This window comes from Chiloscyllium punctatum, chromosome 5, assembly GCF_047496795.1.
Source record: "Chiloscyllium punctatum isolate Juve2018m chromosome 5, sChiPun1.3, whole genome shotgun sequence".
Classification (NCBI taxonomy): domain Eukaryota; kingdom Metazoa; phylum Chordata; class Chondrichthyes; order Orectolobiformes; family Hemiscylliidae; genus Chiloscyllium; species Chiloscyllium punctatum.
Window position 1 is genome coordinate 143,383,076 of NC_092743.1, and position 25,112 is coordinate 143,408,187.

Genomic DNA, 25,112 nt, shown 5'->3' on the forward strand with positions numbered 1-25,112 from the left:
TGACAACCTGAGCTACAAATCTTTTCAAAACTCGCTGTCCTAAGAGGGTTATGTGATTATAGGATACTGTTGAGAGGCATCATTGCTCCTGTACCCCTTACAATACCACTTTCCTCTGGTCTAACATTGAAGATACAGAAGTTTCTAAACAGGAAAAGGTCAAACTGATGAGATAAATGCTCTGGCTACAAAGAAATTGGAGATTAGCTGTTTTAGTAACAGGATCGAAAGATAGAGGTTTCATAAAGCTCAGAAATAGGTTTGTTCAGTTTACTACTTTTATTCTGCAATTGTAATGCAGTTCTACAGAAAAACATGTCCTCAATAAGGGAGCAACTTTGCTAAGTCCTTACTGATTGCCAACAAGGAATAGAAAATCTTGGTTCCAATGCAACATCACAGTTTGGCTCAATCTTTAAAATGTTGATGAACTGTCATTCCTTGATACAAGTTACTAGAAAACAGACAGCTCCAAAACAGCCCTGAAACATTCAGTTATATACAGTGCAGTATGGCATGTCATAAAATGCAGGTACATTTAACAAATTGAATAGTGGGTGTGTATGACCAAAACATGGAGGAATTATCTTCCATCTACCCCTTTAGTAAAGACAGATGCAGAGTATTCAGCTAACAGTCAAGCCTTCCGCCCTCATGTGTAAATTCCTTTCTCTGCCCTAATCAACTATTTATTTTACTATTGATATGCCTATGCAAGAAGTTGGCACTCTCCTTCATATAGGCCACCAATCTTTTCTCATCATCCCTCTTCACTTGTCAAGTGCTTTTTCACCAACCATCTCCATCCCATTCCATCCTCACCACACTACACTTTTTTGTACCTCCACTGTTTTTAGCTTTTCAGCATTTACAAAGTACTCTTCCATTCTTTCGGTGGATGAACTCTCATTCGCTACATTGAAATTCATTTGCCATATTCTTGACCAGTTGACCATTTAATCTAACAATGCCTCTTTGTTTACAATGCTATTTATCTAAGCATCATGAGCAAATTCAGTAATGTGGTTTGCTCTGTCATCATTTAACTTGTTAATGAATACAGTGAACAGCTGTGGGGATGGAGATTTTCCTAGTCACATCTGCAGCCTTTTGCTCAGCCAATTTCCTAACCAAGCTAACAATTTGGCTTCAACCTTAACAAATAGTCTGGAAAACCTCTTGAATATTTCTTGGAAGTTCACATAAGTAACATTTGTAGTTATTCCATTGTACCTGTACAATCAGGTTTGCTAGTCCTGACCTACCCATCAGATTTTCTATGATCAGCTGAAAATTAAGGTGTTGGGTCACTTTACCCACAATTATAGCTTCTATGACATTCTAGTTGTTGTTCTAGCGGATTAGTAGTTACTTGGTTTCTCTCAACTTTCTGAAACACTGAGGTTTTATGCAATGTTTGGGAACAGTATCCGACTTGGAAGATTATGTTGGAACATCTGCAAAGATCTCACCTATTTCTTTAACAACACTGGAATGGAACCAATCTACTCTTGGGGTTTGTTGGTCATTTTTGGTGCAGATATGATCGGCCAAATGGTCTCCATCCATACCATTACAATCTTGAGATTTATTCTTAAATTTTGTGACGTAGTGTGGGTATCTTAATGCATGACGGAGGGCTTCCCAAAGCTGGGGTCATGAGCAGAACATTTGAGGTCATGAACTGATGCAGCATAATTCCTTCCCTGCTCAAACACATGCCTTCTCCCCAGTCCCCAGCTCACATAGGTCTCCCCCAGCCAGGCTTCCTCCTTCCATGCCCTGCCTGTGACAGTTCGCACATTCGGGTCACATAATTTCCAGGACTTGAAATGGGGTCATTGCAGAAAAAAGTTTGGACAAAAAGCATCACAACTAAATGGGATAAGGTTCTTCAATTTCCTTGCGTTTCCCCCATGTTTAAAAAGGTCAAGACAGTAAGAAAACAGGAAATAGAAAAGGTTGAGGGGCAGATAGAGGTGAGGGAGAGAACAAGATACCTGTGGTCATTTGGTAGTTCAAAAGTAATGTTTCGCTAAAAAAGACACACCGCCCAAGTTTTTCACCTTGTACTCACCAGTATAACTTACAACGAACACCAATGTAAGGGGAATGCCACATTCAATATGAGAGAAGAATGCTGATTTATTGGCAAGTAGTTGCAAAGTATGGTGCTGGAATAAACACAGCCAGTCAGGCTGCATCCGAGGAGCAGGAAGATTGATGTTTTGAGCATAAGCCCTTCATCACGAACGAGAGGGTGGCCCAAGGGGGCTGAGAGATAAATAAGAGGAGGGTGGGGCTGGGGGAAAGGTAGCTGAGAATGTGATAGGTGGATGACGGTGGGGTGATAGTGATAGGTCGGAAACGATGTGAGCGGATAGGTGGGAAGGAAGATGGACAGGTAGCTCAAGAGGGCGGTACCAAGTTGGAAGGTTGGATCTGGGATAAGGTAGGGAAAGGGGAAATGAAGAAACTGGTGAAATCTACATTGATACCGTGTGGTTGGAGGGTCCCAAGGCAGAAGATGAGGAATTCTTCCTCCAGGCGTTGGGTGGAGAGGGCTTGGCGGTGGAGGCGGCACAGGACTTGCATGTCCTTGGCAGAGTGGGAGGGGAAGTTAAAGTGTTCGGCCACAGGCCGGTGGGGCTGGTTACTGCAGGTGTTCCAGAGATGTTCTGAAACGTTCCGCAAGTTGACATCCATCTCTCTAATGTACTAGAGACCACACTGAGAGCAATGGACACAGTAGATGAGGTATTTGGATGTTCGAAAAATCCCTGCCAGATATGGAAGGATCCTTTGGGGCCTAGAATGGATGAAGGTGTGGACGCAAGTTTTACATCTCCTGCAGTGGCAGGGGAAGGTGCCAGGAGTGGAGGGTGAGTTGGTAAGGGGCATGAACCTGACAAAAGAGTCGTGAAGGGAACAGTTTCTGCAGAATGCGGATAGGGACGGAGAGGGAAACACATCACTTGTGGGGAGGTCGGTTTGTGGGTGACGGAAAGAGCAGAGGATGATGCGATCTATCTGGAGATTGGTGGGTGGAAGATGAGGACCAGGAGGTTTTTGTCCTTGTTGTGATTAGCGAGATGGAGTTCAGGTGTAGAGGTGTGGGAAGTGGAGGAGATGCACTGGATGGATTGTTATCCATGTGGGAGGGGAAATTGTGGTCTCTGAAGGAGGCGATCTGGGATGCCTTGAGGGAGTTGGTCACCACACGAAGTGCAAACCCTGCGCCATCCCCACTCTCTCACCTCTCTCCAAGGCCCCAAAGGATCCTTCCACATCCGACAGAGATTTACCTGCTCTCCCACATGTCATCTGCTTTTCCATTGCTCTTGGTGTAGTCTCCTCTACTTTGGGGAAACAGGATGCCAACTTGCAGGATGTTTCAGAGAACATCTCTAGGACGCATGGACTAAACAACTCTCCCTCCCACTCCACCAAAGACATGGGCCTCCTCCATCGCCAAACTCTAGCCACCCATTGCGTGGAGGAAGAAAGCCTCATCTTCTGCATTGGGACCCTCCAACCACATGGGATCAATGTAGATGTCACCAGTTTCTACATCTCCCCTTCTCCTCCCCCACTTTATCCCAGAGCCAACCTTCCAAAATGGCACTGCCCTCTTGAACTGTCCTACCTGTTCATCTCCCTTCTAACCTATCCGCTCCACCCTCCTTTCCAACCTACCATCATTACCCCCACCTCCATTTACCTACTGCAATCTCAGCCACCTTTGCCCAGCCCCACCCCTTCCCATTTATCTCTCAGCCCCCTTGGGCCACCGACTCATTCCCAAGAGCTTATGTTCAAAACGTCATCACTCCTGCTCCTTGGATGCTGCCCGACTGACTGCGCTTTTCCAGCACCACACTTTTTGACTCTGATCTCCAGCATCTGTCGTCCTCGCATTCTCCTGGTTGGCAATTAGACACTGACCGATTGGTAGAAACGTTGACATGATAAATGCACCAGATAGTGATGACTGACAATTAATTGCCAAAGTTTGTTTAAATTTTAAACCAAGCAGTTTGAGTCTGTTTAGTGAGTGCATTGATTTGAGAAATGCACCAAAGAATAGCTGATCACTTATTATCTTCAGCTGAAGTGTAGTGTCTGTACATATTCCTGATCTAAAATGAACAGGAACTATGTTAATTTATGGCACTTCCAGTACCTTCAATGCTCTATACTGCAGGTTCAGCTGATTATTCTGGCTGGTGATTGGTTATCAGCACAATTCCTCATATAGACAGAAGTGGACTCCATTTTACAAGCAGAGGCTAGTTGGAAATGGTCAATATCTTTCCCTGTTGCAAATGACAAAAAGAATATCCCATTTGATCCACTAGTCTGTGCGACACGTAGTCTGCATAGCATTACACCAGCACTGAAATTTGTAAACCAATTACTCATTTGTGAGGGCAGAGCATTCCTATTCTTGACAGCAACACCTCAAGGATGACAAATACCACTCATATTGCTATGACATCATAGAAGTGTGAAACACCTAGTTTGAAAGACTTTACCCTTCTAGGTTAATCAGAGATGGATGGACACTTTTCAGGACTAAAAGTAACAGCCTTAGGCCTGCTCATATGTTTGATGGCATACAGCATGAAATCATCTTTTCAAGATAGCTATTAAAAGTGCAGGATATGAAGCACCCCAATACAGCATCAAGGTTGCATCATGAACAAGTGGCTTGAACCCTACTGAAGTAGTAGCTGATAATGCCAATCTTATAGACACAGAACTATAGGAATCTCAATATGTATACTGATCAGTAAAAGGAAGGCCAGGCAGGAGACAAAAGTAGACAAATCTCTGGCAATTTCTTATCAAACTGCCTGATTGAACATTCAATTAAAGATTCAAAGTTAATGGTCAGTCATCATTAACCAGTGCATCCTCCACAGTCATGCCTCCACCAATCTACACACTCCTTTTTAAGAGAGAGATGATGGCCTCATGACATTATTGCTGAACCATTAATCCAGAGGCACAGATAATTTGTGGAGATCAGGATTTGAACCCCACCATGGCAAATGGTGGATGTGAACTCAATTAAAGAAAGTCTGGAATTAAGAATCTAATGATGATCATGAATACATTGTTGATCACAGGAAAAACCTGTCTGATTTACAACATCTTTAGGGAACGAAACTGCCATCCTTACCTGGTCTGGGCTACATGTGACTCTAGACCCAATATGGTTAATTCTTACTGACCCTTTGGGATGGACAATGAACGTTTGCCTCAATGAGTGAATTATAAAAGGTATAGGACTACTTTCTCTTTACATTAGCACTTCCTATAACTTATCCTGATGAATATAATTTGACAAGTTTCAACAAAATGTATTTTTAAAGCAATAATGTATTGCTTTGTATACAATACTTGCACACTTTTACTTCAACTTTATAAATGTTAGCAGCACAGGACCATCTCATGCTTGTGTAATACATTTTGTAGCACATTATGATTATCTGGGCCTCAGAGGCAATTTTAACATTGCTGGTTTTTGTTATTACTCAATGCAGCTCAAGTACATAACCCTGCCAAACTAAAAAACCAAATAAGGGAAGCTTTGGAATCCTCATCCATTGTGACACGAGGAGTCTCTTTACTTGCTCTACTCCATGACTTTCACAATTCCATTTACTCAGTTACACATCACACAATCTATGCAAAGCTGGCAGTGGGCTTCTGAGTGCTTTAGACTTAATTTAGTAGCAGAGGATATATGTAAAGAACCATCCAATTTGAGGAAGAAAGTATATAGATATGTATTCTTTAGCAGACTTTTAAGTTAGTTACTTTTTAAAAAATAATATTCAGAATCTTTTGAAAACTGAGAGAAACAAATTATTCTAGGGTTATTCTGAAAGCTTGCATTCTGCAATTTACTCACCCATACACCAACAAGTTCTTTTCCACTCTAAAACATTCAGTCCTAGGGTAGCCATGAGACCGGTCTTGCTGTCTACGGAGGGGTTTCCCAGTCTTTTCTTCAGACTCACTTTCTAAATCTGAAAATTCCATTAGTTCATCTTCTTTAATAGCATTGTAGTGTCTTGTCTGTTTTCTTACTCTTGGTGTATCAATCACCAAATTGTTCTGCAAATTAAGGAAATGTAAATGAGCAAAAAACAAACAGTACTGCACATTTAACATAATACACGTGGCAATGTATCGCTTACCCTTCCATTTATTGCATCGATATCCAATTCAGCTTTTTTCGCCCACTTTTGCCAAAAGTTAGGATCATCGAGTGAAATGTCTGTTCTATTCCCAGAAGCTACAAAGCTTGCCTAAACAGATTTATACAGAAAATCTTATTGGTTGGGAGAATTCTGTACAATTTATGTCGTTAGCAGATATTTCAATAATTAGCATTAGATTACATGGGTGCACATATGACATCAAATGTAAATGTGCTAGTATAAGGTTAGAGATATTTACCTTCGCAAAAGTAGAACCTTTTCCTTCAGACTCTATAGTAATTGTGTGAGTACGTCTCAAGAGAATCTGGTCAATATCTTCCTCACAGAATTTTGACCCTTCATCCTCTTCATCCATCAGTGCACCATATGCTCCTTTTCTGAGGAGATCCTCAATCTCCTTCTTTGAAAGCTGCTGAACCTGAATGTTTTTGAATAATTTTTTTACTGATCTCAATTCTAAATATGTATCTTCTATACAACCAGAGAAATTTGCTTAAGCTGAGCCAACTACAGTATGACCAAGTACACATACCCCATTGGCACTGTTTTCTCTTCCACTCATAGACTGCAGAACAGCTTTGTCCAATCCAAGTTTCAGACTTGCCTTATCAAACATCTCTCTCTCATAAGAGTTTCTGGTTATTAATCTATATACTTTCACGGCTTTGCTTTGTCCAATCCTGTGACATCGAGCCTGAGCCTGTGGGGTAGAACACTTAAGTAGGGAGCTATCAGAGTACCGTACATTCAATAAATATAACTGAAAACAAAGTCAATCCAGAATAGCACAGACAAATTCACCTGGAGGTCATTTTGTGGATTCCAATCAGAATCAAAGATGATACAAGTGTCTGCAGCAGTGAGGTTAATCCCCAAGCCCCCTGCACGGGTGCACAACAGAAAAACAAAGCGATCTGAATCGGGTTTAGAGAAACGATCTATCGCTGCCTGTCGAAGATTTCCCCTCACACGGCCATCAATACGCTCATACAGATGCCTGAAAAAGAAGTTTCAGAGTTAATACAAGAAATGGAAGGGGTATTTATTTCAAACTTGCAAGATGCCTGCAACATTCAACAAGATCATGAGTAACATGTTACTTCAACATCCTTTTCCAGGCACTACCCCCGTATCCCTTGATTTTTTTTCACATATATAAATTTAGCAACATCAATTTTGAACATACACGATGATTGAATCTCCATTGCCCTTTGGGCAGAGAATTCCAAACATCCTCAGTGAAACAAGTCTTCCTCATCACAATCCTAAATGTCATATCCCTTATTCTTGGACTGTGACCCTAGTTCTGCACCACTCCCAGCCAGGGAAATCGTCCTTCCTGCATCCACTGTGCCAATTTGTATAAGAATAAGAATTTGCTTGAATGAAATCATCGCTTTGTCTCCCAAATTCCAGAGAATATAGCAAAAACAAAAATTCAGATGCTCAAAATTTGAAACAAAAACAGAAATTGCTGGAGAAACTCTGCAGGTTTAGCAGCACTGTGGAGAGAAAGTTGAGTCAATATTTCATGTCCAGTGACCCTTCCTAAGAACCCCTGAGAACAGGCCCAATTTATTTAATTCTCACTCATAGGACAATTCCACACCCACTCCCCCAACCTCAGAATTTGTTTGGCGAACCTTTGCTGCAGTCCCTTTGTGGCAACTATATCTTTCCTTTGGAAAGGAGACCAAAACTGCACAATAGACTCAAAGAGTGGTCTTACCAAATCCAAAACATCCTCATTTTCAAATCAGTAAATGCGTCAAAGCTTCCACTTGCCAGATTTGTGCAAATATTGACTACAATCAGAAAATTCCAGCTCCTTTATTAGTACATTCCATTTATCGCATGATCAGATCACTAAACAAATTAGGATGAGAAATGTGTTTTAGCATATCAAAGCTCAGCCATCCAGAAAGGCTTTATAGTCACCTGACCATAGCATTTAATTGTTCCTCAATGGATTCTTAGTGATCAAATTGAATATCACACATGTCTGTACACACTAACAGTGCAGTATTTACTTTTGAGCATGACTTTCTCTACTTGAACTTTATTAATTTCATTAAAATTAAGCCGACTTTGTTGATTGGTGCACAGATGCTAAAATTATGTTACCACCCCTCTATTTTGTTATCCAAATAATACTTAAAGTTCATGTCCTCTCTCTAAATATGGTGCTTTTTATTTCCTCATCCAATATTCTGTGATAGTTAGATGTTAAATCCAATTAATTTGGTCATTCTGGTCTCCTTCCTACCAGAAGGATGTTGTGAAACTTGAAAGGGTCCAGAAAAGATTTACAGGGATGTTGCCAGGATTGGAGGGTTTGAGGTACAAGAAGGGGTTGAATAGGTTGGGGCCGTTTTCCCAGGAGTGTCAGAGGCAGAGGGGTGACCTTATAGAGGCTTACAAAATAAATGTTAAAGATCACACAATACCAGGTTATAGTCCATCAGGTTTGTTTGGAAGCACTAGCTTTCAGAGTGCTGCTCCTTCATCAGGTGGGTTATTCTCCACAACCACCTGATGAAGGAGCATCGCTCCGAAAGCTTGTGCTCGCAAATAAACCTGTTGGACTATAACCTGGTGTTGTGAGATTTTTAACTTTGTACACCCCAGTCCAACATCGGCATCTCCAAATTATAAAATCATGAGGGGCATGAATAGGATAAATGGACAAAGTCTTTTCTCTGGGGTGGGGGAGAATCCAGAACTAGAGGGCACAGGTCTAGGGTAAGAGGGGAAAGATATAAAAGAGACCTAAGGGGTATCTTTTTCATGCAGAGGATGGTGTGTGTGTATGGAATGAACTGCCAGACGAAGTGGAGGAGGCTGGTTCAATTACAACATTTAAAAGGCACCTGAATGGCTACACGGAATAGGAAGAGGAAATGAGCCAGGTGCCGACAGGTGGGACTAGATTAGGTTACGATATCTTATCTGCATGGACGCGTTGGACCAAAGGGTCTGTTTCTGTGCTGTACATCTCTATTTCCTCGGCAACCTCCACAGAATCAACTGATACCTTCAAACTTTCTCAACCGCATTCAGTTTCTAAATTCAAATCGATAAGAATACAAAACTGATTTGGAGTTTTAAAAACTTTAGCTTTCCAGATAAGCTTTAAGAATACCTGTGTTTACTTCAGAGAAACAGACTCATCTGATCAAGGTTTTTTATGCACATAACTTATTTTAAACATCTAGGTGAGGAAGGACTAAGGCTCACACTTCGAGGTTATGTTACAACAAGACAAGGGTGGATGTTAGAAGGTTCTTCATTATCAAGAGAATAGTGTGTTTGTGGTCCAGCCTATCAGCTCATGAGATGAACACCAATCCATCGAATTTTCAACACAGAACAGGACTTGCCTCTGGCTTAATCAGAGACTATATCATACAATAGGTAGATACAGCATAATAGACATCAAGGTTAATTGGTCTAATTAATGCTGTGTCTTCCAAAGATTTAGACTCACTGCACACTTTAGATACCTTTGTGGGTGACCAGGTTCCTTGGGCAGAATGTATGACTGACCTGCTGTCTAACATGTAGATTAAGCTATTCCACAATTCCACGTGCATCATGTGCTTGTGCCATTATTCTTGCATTTTGGAAAGCTTTTCCTCAAAGAGTTCCTAATGACTACACTTTTCAGAAAGGTTCACTAAATATAGTATGAAGAAATTAAAAAATCCAAGACATCTCTGCAGCTTTTCTTTGTTTGAAGAGTAGGCATGTGTTGCACATCTTCAACTTTGCCTGCGCCAGGAGAGATGCCACTTCCTTGTCCTTGACAGGACTCAGTGAAGAACTGATCAATCGGTTATTCTGACTGTTGCCAGTCATACAGTAACTCGAGATGGTGGTGAACTCTAAAGTTTCCTTTTACATGGAGCCAATCTTTCAGCCAAGAGTAAGCTTTAGCAAGATTCCCCTACTCCTCTTGAGAAAGGATTACAGTGTTGCCGGCTGAATGTTCTGAACTGTTCTGAAGAGGGATCAATGGACTCAAAACGTTAGCTCTCTACCTTCTCTCCACAGATGCTGCCAGACCTGCTGAGTTTCTCCAGGAACTTGTGTTTATGTTTCACAACAGTATTGGGCAAGCTTAAAGTTGGTCTTCTACTGTCTAACATTTTCTTATGTTTGCATAGAAAGCAGAGATTTTGCACTGTGACAGCCAATCTTTAGAAATGCACATTCACAAATTTAAGATCAAACAAGCATGGTTGTACCTTCTGTTCTTGAAGAACATACCTCGCCATCTCGTGCAATTCAACAAGAACATACTTATTATTAATAGCAATTCGCTTAAACATGGACCAGATTATACTTGGTTAGGGGTAGGGATAGTTGTTAGTTTTGTTTTGGGTAGTGGTGAGTGGGTTAAGAAAGGAAAATCTATATTCAAAGCCCAATTGCAGGTAAGGGTACAACTTCATTTCTCATTTTGCAATCACTTAGGTAATGCACCATTCCTCAACCAATTCAGCAGGCAGAAAATCCATGTCTAATGTTGTCACCATTATTTGAACCATCCTGGAACAAAGAACAAAACATTTACCGCCCAGGAATAGGTCTTTCAGCCCTCCAAGCCAGTGCCAGTCCAAATCTACTGTCTAAACCTGCTGCCCAATTCCTAAGCATCTGTATCCCTCTGCTCCCCACCTACTCATGCATCTGTCCAGATGCATCTTAAATGAATCTACCTACCTGCAACATGTTCCAGGCACCTACCACCCTCTGCATAAAGTACCTGCTGTGTGTATCCCCCTTAAACTTTTCACCTCTCACCTTGAAAGCGTGACCTCTTGTTGTCGAATCCCTCACCCTGGGAAAAAAGCTTATCTTTATCTACCCTGTCTATACTTTTCATGATTTTGTAAACCTCAATCAGGTCCCCCCTCAATCTCCTTTTTTCTAATGAAAACAAACCTAACCTACTCAGCCTCTCTTCATAGTTAGCACCTTCCATACCAGGCAACATCCTCGTAAACTTTCTCTGCACCCTCTCCAAAGCGTCCACATCCTTTTGGTAATGTGATGACCAGAACTGTACACAGTATTCTAAATGTGGCCAAACCAATGTTGTGTATAATTTTAACATGACCCGCCATCTCTTATACTCAATACCCCGTCTGAAGAAGGCAAGCATACCATACGTGTTTTCGATCATTCTATCCACCTGTGCAGCAACCTTCAGGGTACAATGGACCTGAACTCCCGGATCTCTCTGCTCATCAACTTTTCCCAAGGCTCTTCCGTTCACTGTATAATTTGCTCTAGAATTGGACTTGCCAAAATGCATCACCTCACAATTGCCTGGAACGAACTCCATCTGCCAATTCTCTGCCCAATTCTCCTGTCTATCTATATTCTCCTGTATTCTTTGACAGTACCCTACGTTTTCTGCTACTCCACCAATCTTCACGTCATCTGCAAACTTGATCATACCAACAATGCCCTCTTCCATTGATATATATTACAAACAACAGTGGCCCCAGCACTGACCCCTGTGGAACACGACTGGTCACATTTCTCCATTTCGAGAAAGTCCCTTCAACTACCACACTCGGTCTCCTGTTGCTCAACCAGTTCTTTATCCACCTAGCTAGAACACCCTGCACACCATCTGACTTCACATTCTCTACTAGTTTACCATGAGGAACCTTATCAAAAGCCTTAATATGGTCCATGTATATGACATCTACAGCCCTTCTTTCATCTATCAACTTGGTCACTTCCTCAAAGTACTCTATTAAGTTGGTAAGGCACAATCTCCTCCCACACAAAACCATGTTGCCTATCACTGATAAGCCCATTCTTTTCTAACTATAAATAGATTTATCCCTCAGAACCTTCTCCAGCAACTTTCCCACCACTGACGTCAGACTCGTGGTTTGTAATTACCCGGAGTATCCCTACTAGCCTTCTTGTATGGGGAACATGAGCAACCCTCCAGTCCTCCAGCGCTTCACCTGTGTTTGAGGATGTACAAAGATACCTGTCAGGGCCCCAGGTATTTCCTCTTTCGCCTCCCTAACAACTGGGATGGATCCCATCTGGTCCTGGGGATTTGTCCACCTTAATAACCTCTAGCCCACCCAACACATCATCCCTACTTATGTCAACGCGATCCAGAGTTATCAAGCTTCTATCTCTAATCTCAACATTCATCACGTCCCTCTCCTCAGTGAACAGTGATGCAAAGTAATCCTTCATAATCTCACCCATTCTCTCAGGTTCGACACACAGCCTTCCTTCATTATCCTTTAGTGGACCAATCCTTTCTCTAGTTACCCGAAGTACATGGTACATTCATGACAAGCCAGGAAGCAGATTCATTCAAGATTCACCACATCATCACAGCATTCCTGGTAGCCTAGCCAAAGTTGGGAAATCAGAGGAGGGTACGACAGTGCAAAAGTGAACTCTACACAAGTTCACCAAATTATTAGTCTTATGGAATGTTTTAACAGTACATTTTACTTTGTTGAGGAAGTAGTAAATAATATTGTAAATAGGATGATATACAAATTCTAGGTCTTAAACATATAGAACATAGAACAATACAGGCACAGAACAGGCCCTTCGGCCCGCAATGTTGCACCAACCTGTGAATTATTCTCAGCTCGCTCCCCCATCATCCACATGCTTATCTAAGGATTATTTAAATCTCCCTAATGTGGCTGAGTTGACTACATTAGCAACAGGGAATTCCATGCCCTTACCACTCTCGACGTAAAGACCCTGCCTCTGATGTCTGTCTTAAATCTATCAACCCTCAATTTGTAGTTATCCCCCTCGTACAAGCTGACATCATCATCTTAGGAAAAAGACTTTCACTGTCTACCCTATCTAATCCTCTGATCATCTTGTATGTCTCTATCAAATCCCCTCCGAGCCTCCTTCTTGCCAATGAGAACGGACTCTCAGCCTTTCCTAATATGACCTTCCCTCCAGACCAGGCAACATCCTGGTAAATCTCCTTTGCACCTTTTCCAATGCTTCCACATCCTTCCAGAAATATGGTGACCAGAACTGTACACAATATTTCAAGTCTGGTCACACTAGCATTTTGTATAGTTGCAGCATGATATTGCGGCTTCGGAACTGAATCTCTCTATGAGTGAAACCTAACACACCATATGCCTTCTTAACAGCACTATCAACCTGGGTGGCAACTTTCATGGATCTATGTTCATGGACTCCAAGATCCCTCTGCACATCCACACTACCAAGAATCTTTCCATTGACCCAGTTCTGCCTTCTTGTTATTCTTCCCAAAGTGAATCACCTCACATTTAGCTGCATTGAACTCCATTTGCCACCTCTCAGCCCAATTCTGCGGTTTATCCAAGTCCCCCTGCAACCTGCAACATTCCTCCACACTGTCCACTACTCCACCGACTTTAGTGTCTTCTGCAAATTTACTAATCCATCCACCTATGCCTGCATCTAAGTCATTTGTAAAAATGACACAGTACTGGTCCCAGAACAGATCCTTGTGGCACACCACTAGTAACCGGACTCCAGGGTGAATATTTTCCATCAACCACCACTCATTGCCTTCTTTCAGAAAGGCCAGTTTCTAATCCAAACTGCTAAATCACCCTCAATCCCATACCTATGCATAACAGCCCACCACGTGGAACCTTATCAAAGGCTTCACTGAAGTCCATGTATACCACGTCAACTTCCCTACCCTCATCTACATGTTTGGTGACCATCTCAAAAAACTCTAAGGTTTGATCTGCCCTTGACAAAACCATGTTGACTATCTGTCAATACATTATACTATCTACACACTCAGATGGAGATACAGCAGAGGACAATTTAGTTTAGTGTTGATGTCAGACATTATTATTAATTAGCCTTTACTCAATGCATAATATTAAATCTGAAATACCCATTCTCTCGTTAGCACTACAACATACTGTTCCAGGAAACCATCTTGTACACATTTCAGGGATTTGTCCCCTACACCATTAGTGCAGGTTTACGCAGTCAATAATCATGGCAGTCCCAAAAGGATTACTCTACTACCGGCGTTACGCACATCTATAAACTTCTATTTTAAATTTGCTTTTGCATGTGGGTACCCCACTGGCTGACCCAGCATTTATTGCCCATTCCTAGCTGCACGAGGTGGTGGCGAACTGCCTTCTTGAACTGCTACAGTTGTGTACTGTAGGTTGACCCACAATGCCCTAAAAGGTGGAGTGGGGAGCAGGGGAGGAACTTCCAGGATTTTAACTCAGTGATAGTGGAGTAACAGCAATATATTTCCAAGTCAGAATGGTGAGTGGCTTGGAGGGGAACTTGCAGGTGATGATATTCCCTGTTGCCCTTATCCTTTTGGATGGAAGTGATCATGGGTTAGTAAGGTACCCTCGAAGGATCTTTGCTGATTTTCTACAATGCATCTTGTAGATAGCAGCAGTAGTGTGCATTGAATATGGAAAGAGGAAGTGGATGTTTGTGGATGTGATGCCAATCAAGAGGGCTGCTTTGTCCTGATGGTGGCAAACTTCTGGAGTTCTGTTGGAGCTACACTCATCCAGGCAATGGGAAATATTCCATTTCACACCTGACTAGTGCCTTGTAGATGGTGGACAGGCTTTGAGGAGTCAGGGAAGTTACTCGCCGCAATATTCCTAGCCTCTCACCTGCTCTTGTAGCCACTGTGCTAATGTAGTGAGTCCAGTTAAGTCTTTGGTCAATGGTAACTCCATGATGTTGATAATGGAGGAATTACTGATGGTGACACCATTTAATGTCAAGGGGTGGTGGTTAGATTGTCTCTTGTTGGTGATGGTCATTACCTGGCATCTGTGTGGCACAAATGTTACTTGCCACTTGTCAGCCCAAGCTTGAATATTGTCCAGACCTTGTTGTGTTTGGTCATGGACTGCTTCAGTATCTGAGGAATCGTGACTGGTGTTGAACACTGTGCAGTCATCTGACATTATGATAACAGCGAAGGTCATTGATGAAACAGCTGAAGGTGGTTGGGTCTTGGACACTACCCAGAGGAATTCCTGCAGAGATGTCCTGGGGCTGTGATGACTGACCTCAACCATCTTTGTGCTCAGTATGACTCCAACCAGCAGAGTGTTTGTTCCGCTGCCCATTGATTATAGTTTTGTCAGGGCTCCTTGATGCCACACTTAGTCAAGGGCTGTCAGCCTCCCCTCACCTCTGAAATTCAGCTCTTTTGTCCATGTGTAAACCAAGGCTGTAATGAGGCCAGGAGCTGTGTGGCCCTCGCAGAACCCAAACTGGGTGTCACTGAGCAGGTTATTGCTGAGCAGGTGCTGCTTGATAGCATTGTCGATGACCCCTTCCATCTCTTTACTGATGAATAAGAGTAGACTGATGGGTCTCAAATTGGCTGAGTTGGATTTGTCCTGCTCTTTATGTGCAGCACATACCTTGGCAATCTTTCAATTGTAAACCAAGTAGATGCCAGTGCTGCAACGATACACGAATAGCTTGTCAGGGCAGCAGCAAGTTCTGCAGCACAGTCTTCAGTACTAATGAATAACAATGCTACAGAATGTTGTCAGGGCCAGTGGCCTTTGAAGTAGCCAGTGCTTCCAACTGTTTCTTGATATCATGTGGAGTAAATCAAATTGGCTGAAGGCTGGTATCCGTGATGCTGGGGACCACTGAAAGGGGTTGAGATGGATCATCCACTTGGCACATCTGATTGAAGATTGCTGCGAAAGTTTCAATCTTACCTTTTGCACTGATGTGCTGGGCTCTTCCATTACTGAGGATTTGTGGAGCCTCTTCCTCCAGTAAGTTGTTTAATTGTCCAGATGACTTCTGATTCAAATGATGCCTGACATTACTGCTACCAATTAGCAGCCTTAAAGAAAAACACTTCTACAAGTGCTTTCTGCACAGAGTTGTTTCGTAGCTCCACCCAAAGCATCTCTACATTTTGCTCTTCCAATCCAAGATCCTCTCACTATTACATCATTCCATCCTTTTATTTAGTGCTACCATACCTCCTTTTCTTTTTTACTTCTTCCTAAACAGTCAAAACCTCTGAACATTACATCACACTTTGATGACCCTGCAGCCATGACACCATAATCACAATTAGACTATACTCGTTCACTTCTTTTTTGTATTATCAATCCTGTCTTGCTACAATTTCTGTTTGCATTTGGACAGTCTGTTTTTAATTCTATTATTTTTACAATCTCTAGTGTCGTTTGTTGGTGCATTCTTATATTTACATGGTCTGTCTTCTCCTGTCACATTGATCATCATTTCCTTAACAGTACCTTGCTCTCACCTTATCCTGCCTTTAATATCAGATTTTCCATAACCTGTTGCATCAACCCCACTATGGAGCTAGTAGCCTCTCTCTCTCTCTCTGACCCTAGTTATACAACTCCTAATCCCAGCATTGTTCTAGTGTAGATTATCCCAGTGGCACTGCTGAGATTTTACCCAGTGTTGATGCCAGTGGTTGATTAACTGAAATAATTTGTTGTCTTTTAACATTTGTATCATCTCCTATAGTGCCACTGAGCAGAAAATAAAAGCCTTCCTTCTGCAATTTCAAAAACTGATTCAAAAGGTGAGAATTGAAGTGCATTTTTGGAGAAAAGTGTAACTATTCTTGGGTTTCACTGGCACTGTGCCTGATCTGGCAATGTACATGAAAGTGATGGATAACAAAGCAGTAAAGGCATCTTTCATCGTAAGAGGCATCACTCAAATCGTGACGACTTTAAAATTCCACCTGCAATACCTGTTTCCTCAATAACTACATCAATTAACAGTCATGGGAAGGTACCCAATATCCTTAACTTATAAATTTGGTAATGCAAATGTTGCCACATATAGTTGCCTTGCTTGTTTCAATTTCTTGACAGCCCATATCATTGCAACAAGTTACGAGATCTGATACTCTTCTTTTCTTTGATACAAACCCACATCACGATGCGCCAAATACTGCTGCACTGGAACGTTAGTATGCTATACTACTTTGCAAAATGAATTTTTATTTATAGAGTAGTTCTGGCCTCACCTTCGCTGAATGAGGTAGTCCTCAAGAATATCCAAACAGCGCACCATCTGGGAAAATATCAGCACCTTGTGGCCACCAGCCTTGAGTTTTGGCAGCAACTTGTCAATCAGCACTAGCTTGCCAGCAGCTTGGATCATAGCCTGAAGCTGAAAATCTGGTGTATCAGGATTGTGTGTCTCTTTAAACTCCTCCAATATCTTCTCTTCAGCACCTATGCATACCAAAAAATGAACAAAGAAGCCAGCTCAAAGTCTGAATCACGCCAGGCCTATCATTTTTTAAAATATCAAAAAACACACATAGGAGATAAAATACAATCGCACCTGCTGAGCCCTCTACTTTTTGTCATTTACATAAATGAGTTGGATGCGAGCATAAGAGGTACAGTTAGTAAGTTTGCGGATTACACCAAAATTGGAGATGTAGTGGACAGCGAAGAGGGTTACCTCAGATTACAATAGGATCAGGACCAAATGGGCCAATGGGCTGAGAAGTGGCAGATGAAGTTTAATTCAGATAAATGCGAGGTGCTGCACTTTGGGAAAGCAAATCTTAGCAGGACGTATACACTTAATGGTAAGGTCCTAGGGAACAAAGGGACCTTGGAGTGCAGGTTTATAGCTCCTTGAAAGTGGAGTCGCAGGTAGATAGGATAATGAAGGTGGTGTTTGGTATGCTTTCCTTTATTGGTCGAGTATTGAGTACAGGAGTTGGGAGGTCATGTTGCGGCTGTACAGGACATTGGTTAGGCCACTCTTGGAATACTGCGTGCAATTCTGGTCTCCTTCCTATCGGAAAGATGTTGTGAAACTTGAAAGGGTTCAGAAAAGATTTACAAGGATGTTTCCAGGGCTGGAGCATCTGAGCTACAGGGAAAGGCTGAACAGGCTGGGGTTGTTTTCCCTGGAGCATCGGAGGCTGAGGGGCGACCTGATAGAGGTTTACAAAATCATGAGGGGCATGGATAGGATAAATCGACAAAGTTTTTTCCCTGGGGTCAGGGAGTCCAGAACTAGAGAGCATAGGTTTAGGGTGAGAGGGGAAAGATATAAAAGAGACCTAAGGGACAACCTTTTCACTCAGAGGGTGGTAAGTGAATGGAATGAGCTGCCAGAGGATGTGGTGGAGGCTGGTACAATTACAATGTTTAAGAGGCATTTGGATGGGCATATGAATAGGAAGGGTTTGGAGGGATATGGGCCGGGTGCTGGCAGGTGGGACTAGATTGGGTTGGGATAACTTGTCAGCATGGACGTGTTGGACCGAAGGGTCTGTTTCCGTGCTGTACATCTCTGACTTTATTCGCAATGAGCACTGATAAGTTTCAAACTATTTCTAATATAAGAGGGGAAATAAAGTTCCAACTCATTTAAGAGCATGTCAGTTTCAAAGGTGAAGAACATTTGATGGATACAACTGTTGTGTCAATTTACTGAGAAGTGATGATCAACCAATCCTATTATCCTTGTCCTAAAATCCTTGTATAAAAACATTTATGAATCCATTTTAATATTTCTGTAACATTCAACCAAACTGATAAGGCTGAAAACAGGCATTTTATTGAAGTTATTCACAAGGATATCAATTCAAGGGAGCAGCCAAAATTTATACCATGTGAGAGATTGCCAAATGTTTGGCAAGGGGACCTAATACACAATGAGTGTGTAAGACCTCTACCAATCAAGTCCCCTTGCCAACCAATCAATACCCTTCTCTCATGTGACATAAATACTGTCTCTGCCCTTGAACTGATATTCTTGCAGTATATCCTGGTGATTGGAAAATGACAAACATTTGACAAAACGTGTTTTATTTTCATTAGTACTCAAAGTTTTGCAAATCTAAGAACTGCAGATCCAAAAGAAAAACCAAACTACTGGCAAAACTCAGGTCTGGTTCTGAAGAGGAGTCGCTAAACTCAAAATGGTAACTTTGCTTTCTCCTCATAGATGCCGCCAGACCTGTTGAGTTTCGCCAGCAATTTGTGTCTTCATTTCAATCTTGTGTGTCTTCCTTACAGCTATTAAATGGAAGTTCGAAGCTATTTTTGTAGGTGTCAATGCCTATGGAGATTGCAATACTCCGCTGATTTGAAAAAACCAATAGAAATGCGATGCTGAAAAGACAACACCTATGTTTCTGAAATTCATTCCAGTTATGGGTTGTTCCTATTATCTTAAGATCTACATACAGTATTAACATGAAACTTGATGTGATTAACCTGTAAAACAATCCCCCCTGGAGTTGGAAGATATATTTGCTTTGCTCCCATCAGGGAAGGGAGAAACCTCCTCTTTAGAAGACTTCTGTTTGGATGCACTGTTTTATTTATGTTGTGGTATTGCAACAGAAATTCTAAGTTGAAAACCTTACAACAAATATTCTTAAACAGCCTAAGGTACTTCGCTTGACATCAAAACTGACCACTGGTTTTGCTTGACATGCTTCTGAGATCATGTTCAGAATTTGTGGCATAAGTATCTTAATGGTTATGACATTTAACCAAATCGCTGTGTTAGACCATTAAAGCTTTCCAAAAAATAGTCAGTAAAAAGAAACTGTGCTCACCATTAATTAGGTATGGATGATTACAGCACTTTCTCAGTTCCATCATAGTGTTCAGAAGATTGGGCACGTTGGTTTGACCAGCTCCCTTAGAGAGGAATGTAAAGTTTCTCTCCAAGATAGCACGGTAATATTTCTTTTGAATGTTGGTGAGTTCTACTTCAATTATAGTTTCTTCTTTTGGAGCCAGATTTTTTTCTACATCTTCCTTCAAGCGTCTCAACATCATTGGTTTCAGAATAGCCTGAAGTTTTTGCACCTGTAATAGTTATTCAACTCTGAGTGCACAGAATACTACACAACAGACTCTGAAATAAATACTTTGGATGGAATCAAAAGGTTGTAACTTGAGTTCAATGCCACAATTTAAAAAGCAACTTCAGGGAGTTTGAAGGGGCCATATGGGTTAAGATTAGATTGCAAACTTCAATTTACTCATTTACTGTGTACATATTACATGAATTGCTAATTGCTCAGGACATTTCTAGAATATGCTATCAATACAGTGCAGTATGCATCAATACATAATTGGTAGAGGTGAACAATTTTTTTGCTGTTATTTATCAATATCACATGCAATATATTTTCCTCATTTAACATTACTATGTAATTAAAATGCAAATCATTTTTAAACATCAGAGTTAAAACTGTTTTCACAAAGGATGAACGATTAGATGCTTATTAGTTGCCCCATTTTATTCCCAGAAAATTAATTGCTGCCCTTTGAAATACAGTACATTTTAACCATATACCTGTTCCTCAGTTTTCAGATCACCAAACTCTTGCAAAAAGTTGATCTCTGAGGGGAATCGAGAGGGTTCCAAGAAATTTAACAAACTGAAAAGCTCTTCTACAGTATTCTGTAATGGTGTTCCAGTCAGCAGTACCTTATGTTCCTACAGTAACAAAAAAAAACACTCACTTGATCTCAGAAATTTCTAGATTTGCAAAGAAAGAAGATGTTGTGAAATGGCAAATCTCAGACTGCTAAATGTGTGTGAATTTAAACCATGTGGTGAGAGACGTTGCGCATCTGTCAGAGATTATCCAAGTCACTTCTAGCAGATTCTAATAGCATTCACCAACATTTCATTCAATGTTTATCATTCAGAAAATACACTTACCAGATCCATTAGCTTTAGTCCTTCTAAAAGTTTGCAGTTTCGGTTCTTCAGTCTGTGGGCTTCATCAATTATCACACAACGCCATGCAATATTGCGTAATTCTGGGCAATCAGTTAAAATCATTTCAAATGTAGTGATGATGGCATGGAACTTGTATGCTCCCTGAATGATCTGACCCTTTGAATAGGACAAGTTAGATCAAGTTTAATTTATACTTTCAAACTGAAAACACAAACTCCTGCTTCAGTATATTTACAGAATCAAGATTATTAAGTTGTTATATTTTAAGCAAGTGGATTCCCTTTCAAGCCATCACTGAATTACAATGGACTTCTTCCTTATAAACTAAAATTTCTCAAATATCTCAAAATACTTCACAAACAGCAAACTACTGCAATGAATTGTCCATAACTGACAGAAAGCTAGCATCCACGGGTAATAGAGAAAGGAAGAAGAATATCGGCCTTCATTTCAAAGAGAATGAAGTTTAAAAGTTAGGGAGGTTCTGCTCAAAACATACTTGGTATTAGTCAGACCACAGCTGAATACTGTGAACTGTAACAATTTTAAGTATCTTATCTGAGAAAAGACATGCTGGCATTATAGGCAGTCCAGACAAAGTTCACAAGGCTGATACTAAGTATGGAGAGACTGTCTTATGTTTAGATGTTGAGTTGGTTGTGCCTATACTCATTGGGATTGAGAAGGATGAGGGGCAATCTTGTCAAAGATTCTTAGGGGACTTGACAGGGTTGCTGCGGAGAGGTTGGTTCCCCTCAGAGCATGTAGGACCTAATCTCAGATTAAGGGGTTGCACATTTAAGACACAGATGAGGAGTGACTTTTTCTATCAGAGAAGTGAATCTGTGGAATTCTTTACTACAAAGGGCTGTTGAGGCTGGGTTGTTAAATACATTCAAAAAGTTGAGATAGATTTTTTTAATCAGGAAGGAAATCCAGGTTTATAGGGAAAAGGCAGGAAAGAGAAGATCAGTGATCAATGAAGCCGACCTCAATAGGCTGAATAGCCTACTCCTGCTCCTACATCTGATGGCACTCAAGAGCAGCGACGATTTCACAAATGCAAGGTGAAATAGTGGATACCACCTCAGAACAATCTAGTATTTGAAATACTTTCTCTCAATATGCATGTACATAAAAATATTAAAAACCTTACATTTGCATCCACTTCCACTCCAGTTTTGCCATTATAAATTTCTATGTCCAGCATCATCACTGATAGAAGAGTATGCATGTGACCAGCTTACACAGGCAGCTTCCACCATCAATCTGAACATAGGAAATTATAATGGAATGTAAAAGCAAACATAGAATAGAGGAATTCAAAACAGGGATTCAAATGCACCTGCACACCGTTCTCTAACTACTTCTTGGAACCCCACTTGACCTTCGACTATTTGTATTCTTTCCCCATATGCAATCTGAGGAACCTGATCAGTAATTCATTAAAAACCTTACATCAAAGTAAACTCCCTGTCAAAATTCCCTTCTAAATTCCTACATCAATACAGAAATCCATGGAATTAAAGGACTGGATACGAAGCTAAGACACTGAAAGCAAAGAGAAAAATAATGAACATTTTCTTCCCCAAACATGAGGCAAGTGGCTCTCCCAAGGGTCAGTCTGAGGACAGCTGTTCTTGACATACAGATCATAATTTAAAGCTTGCAGATCATACCAAATTTGGAAATGCAGTAAACCAAATCAGGACAGCAAAACACTTCAGAAGGACAGACTTGGTGAAATGAATCTGATGCAGAAAGATCTTAAATGTTTCATTTTGGCAAGAGGAATGAGGACGTGCATATTGAACAAATTGCTAAGTTATGGAGGGAGTTCAAAAACAGAGGTGTGGGGAGGGCATCTTTGAAGGTTGCTGGAGAAGTTGACAATATCACTTAAAAATTGTTTTTGGATCCTTTATTGAAAATATCCAAAGTCAAGTACAAAAGCAAGGAAGTTGTACTAAATCCTTACATTGATTGGGCTTCATTGGAATGCTGTGGTCAATTGTGCCCTGACAATTCAGGAAGGATGCCGAGGTTTTGGAGAGAGAATGTACTAGAATGGTGCGATAGATTCAGAATGTCAGCTGTATGAAGAGGCTGGAGAAGCTGGAACACTCATTTTAGTCCCCTGTTCCCAATTTCTCACCATACCCTTTGATCTCTTTAGGCCTAAGTAGTATATACAACTCCTTCTTGAAAACAGTCAATGTTTTGGACTCAACCACTTTCTGTGGCAGAGAATTCCACAGGCTCACCACACTGAAGAAACTTCTCATTTCAGTCTTAAATGGCCTATCTTATTATCTTTAAGACTGCAACCCCTGGTTCTGCAATCTCAGTCACAAGGAAGATTCTCCTGAAGTTCACCCTGTCTGGTCCTGTTCAAATTTTATGGGTTTCTATGAGACCCGACCCTGCCCTCACCCTTATTTTCTAAACTCCAGTGAATATTGTCCTATCCAATCCTGTTTCTTTGTGATGCAGAACAACCAAGAAAAATGAATTAATGTATAAATTCCTAAATGGCATGAGGTAAATACAAACATTTCTTTACTTTAAGAGTAAATTAGGAGATATTGAGAGACAGAAAGGTCAGTAATGTGTGGACAGAGGCAAAAAGAGCAGTGATCTAGAATGCACTAGGTGTTGGAAACAGATTCAATAGTAATTCTCAAAACATTCTCCAACCTGGCAAAGATGCAATGCAGGACAATAAACAGAAACAGCAGGCTATAGGCACATGCCATGGAGTGAACTGAAATGGCTGAAGACTGGCATTGTGATGCTAACAGCCTTTGGAGGAGGCCAAGGTGAATCATCCAGTCAAAACAGCATGGGGTCACATAATTGTTAAAATGCAGAGGGAGGCTGTTTGTACAACTCAGCACTATTCTCTGCCTTTTCCCCATAACTTCGAGTATTGTTCTTATTGACGTAATCAGTAAATGTAGTCTTGAATGTCTCGGCTGAACATGCCCCTAGCCGACTTCCTGACAGTGCATTCCAAAGCCTACTTATTCATGGTGCCCAAATGGCTTTTCGCCACAGTGCATTTGCTACTTTTACAAATTACCTTCTATCTATACAGCCTTGTTCTGGGTGAAGATGACCACAAAACATTCAGCCTTGCATTTCACACTGAAGTGCTGAGCTTCCTCATCGTTGAGGACTGGGATATTTGTGGAACCTCCTCCTACTGCAAATTATTTAATTGCTCACCATATTCACAAGGCGATGCTCCAACACTGCAAAGCTTAGATCTGATCCATTGGTTATTGGCTCACTTAGCTGCTTGACATGCACATAGGCTGCTGTGATACTTTTCTCAAGTAGAAAGCTCATTTTTAGTACAGCTGATGCTGCTTCGAGCATGGCCTCATTGAATTTAGTTTGGTGGTGCTGCTAGAGGAAAGGGTGGGGGTGAATGCTGAGGACTTGCAGGGAACCTTCTCTTGACTGTATCCCAGTGTCGTCACCTCTGGGGATCCGTCCTGGCGATGGACCATGGCATACTCGGGGGGGGCAGACTCAGTTGTAGCCAGGGACATCACCTCTAAGGTATGCTTCCATGAATGGAGAAAGTGAGGACCGCAAATGCTGAATATCAGAGTTGAGTGTGTGGTGCTGGAAAAGGATTCCTGATCAAGGGCTTTTGTCTGAAACATCTATTCTCCTGCTCCATGGATGTTGCATGACCTGCTCTGCTTTTCCAGCACCACACTCTCGACCATGATTCCATGAACATTTCAACATAAGTCTATTGCTTCCAAATGTTAGCAAGGGCCTCTGCAGGGACATGGAGGTGGAGTTGTTGTTACAGTTTCTGGTTCCGAGGTCAACATCAAGAGGTCTATCTGGTTTCATTTGTTTTAGATTTAGTTGTGATGTTGTACATCCCTAACCAAACTACATGGTCATGCTAGGCCGTTTCAGAATCACACTGTCGTCTTTCTGGAGAGGCATGTCAGTAAAGCCAGCTCATTCCCTTCCCTAAACGAGGTGCCTTTGTGATGAGAACTTATTTCAGCAGAAACAAATTACAGACACCTAACAGCAAAACTAATTTAATGAGGAATTAAGTTATGCTTTTTTCAAATT

General features: G+C 41.3%; 1 protein-coding gene across 1 annotated transcript in view; it reads right to left on the reverse strand.

The window, feature by feature from the left end:
* The window catches only part of chd7 (chromodomain helicase DNA binding protein 7), a 350,049-nt gene that overhangs the window by 83,513 nt on the left and 241,424 nt on the right, over positions 1-25,112 (reverse strand). The window contains exons 13-21 of the mRNA XM_072571578.1: positions 20,985-21,161; positions 20,613-20,756; positions 19,864-20,119; positions 17,296-17,506; positions 7,035-7,230; positions 6,766-6,933; positions 6,472-6,651; positions 6,210-6,320; positions 5,921-6,126 (exon numbers count right to left, since the gene is read on the reverse strand). Of these exons, the coding sequence (XP_072427679.1) occupies positions 5,921-6,126; positions 6,210-6,320; positions 6,472-6,651; positions 6,766-6,933; positions 7,035-7,230; positions 17,296-17,506; positions 19,864-20,119; positions 20,613-20,756; positions 20,985-21,161 (1,649 nt within the window). The remainder of the gene's footprint in view (positions 1-5,920; positions 6,127-6,209; positions 6,321-6,471; positions 6,652-6,765; positions 6,934-7,034; positions 7,231-17,295; positions 17,507-19,863; positions 20,120-20,612; positions 20,757-20,984; positions 21,162-25,112) is intronic.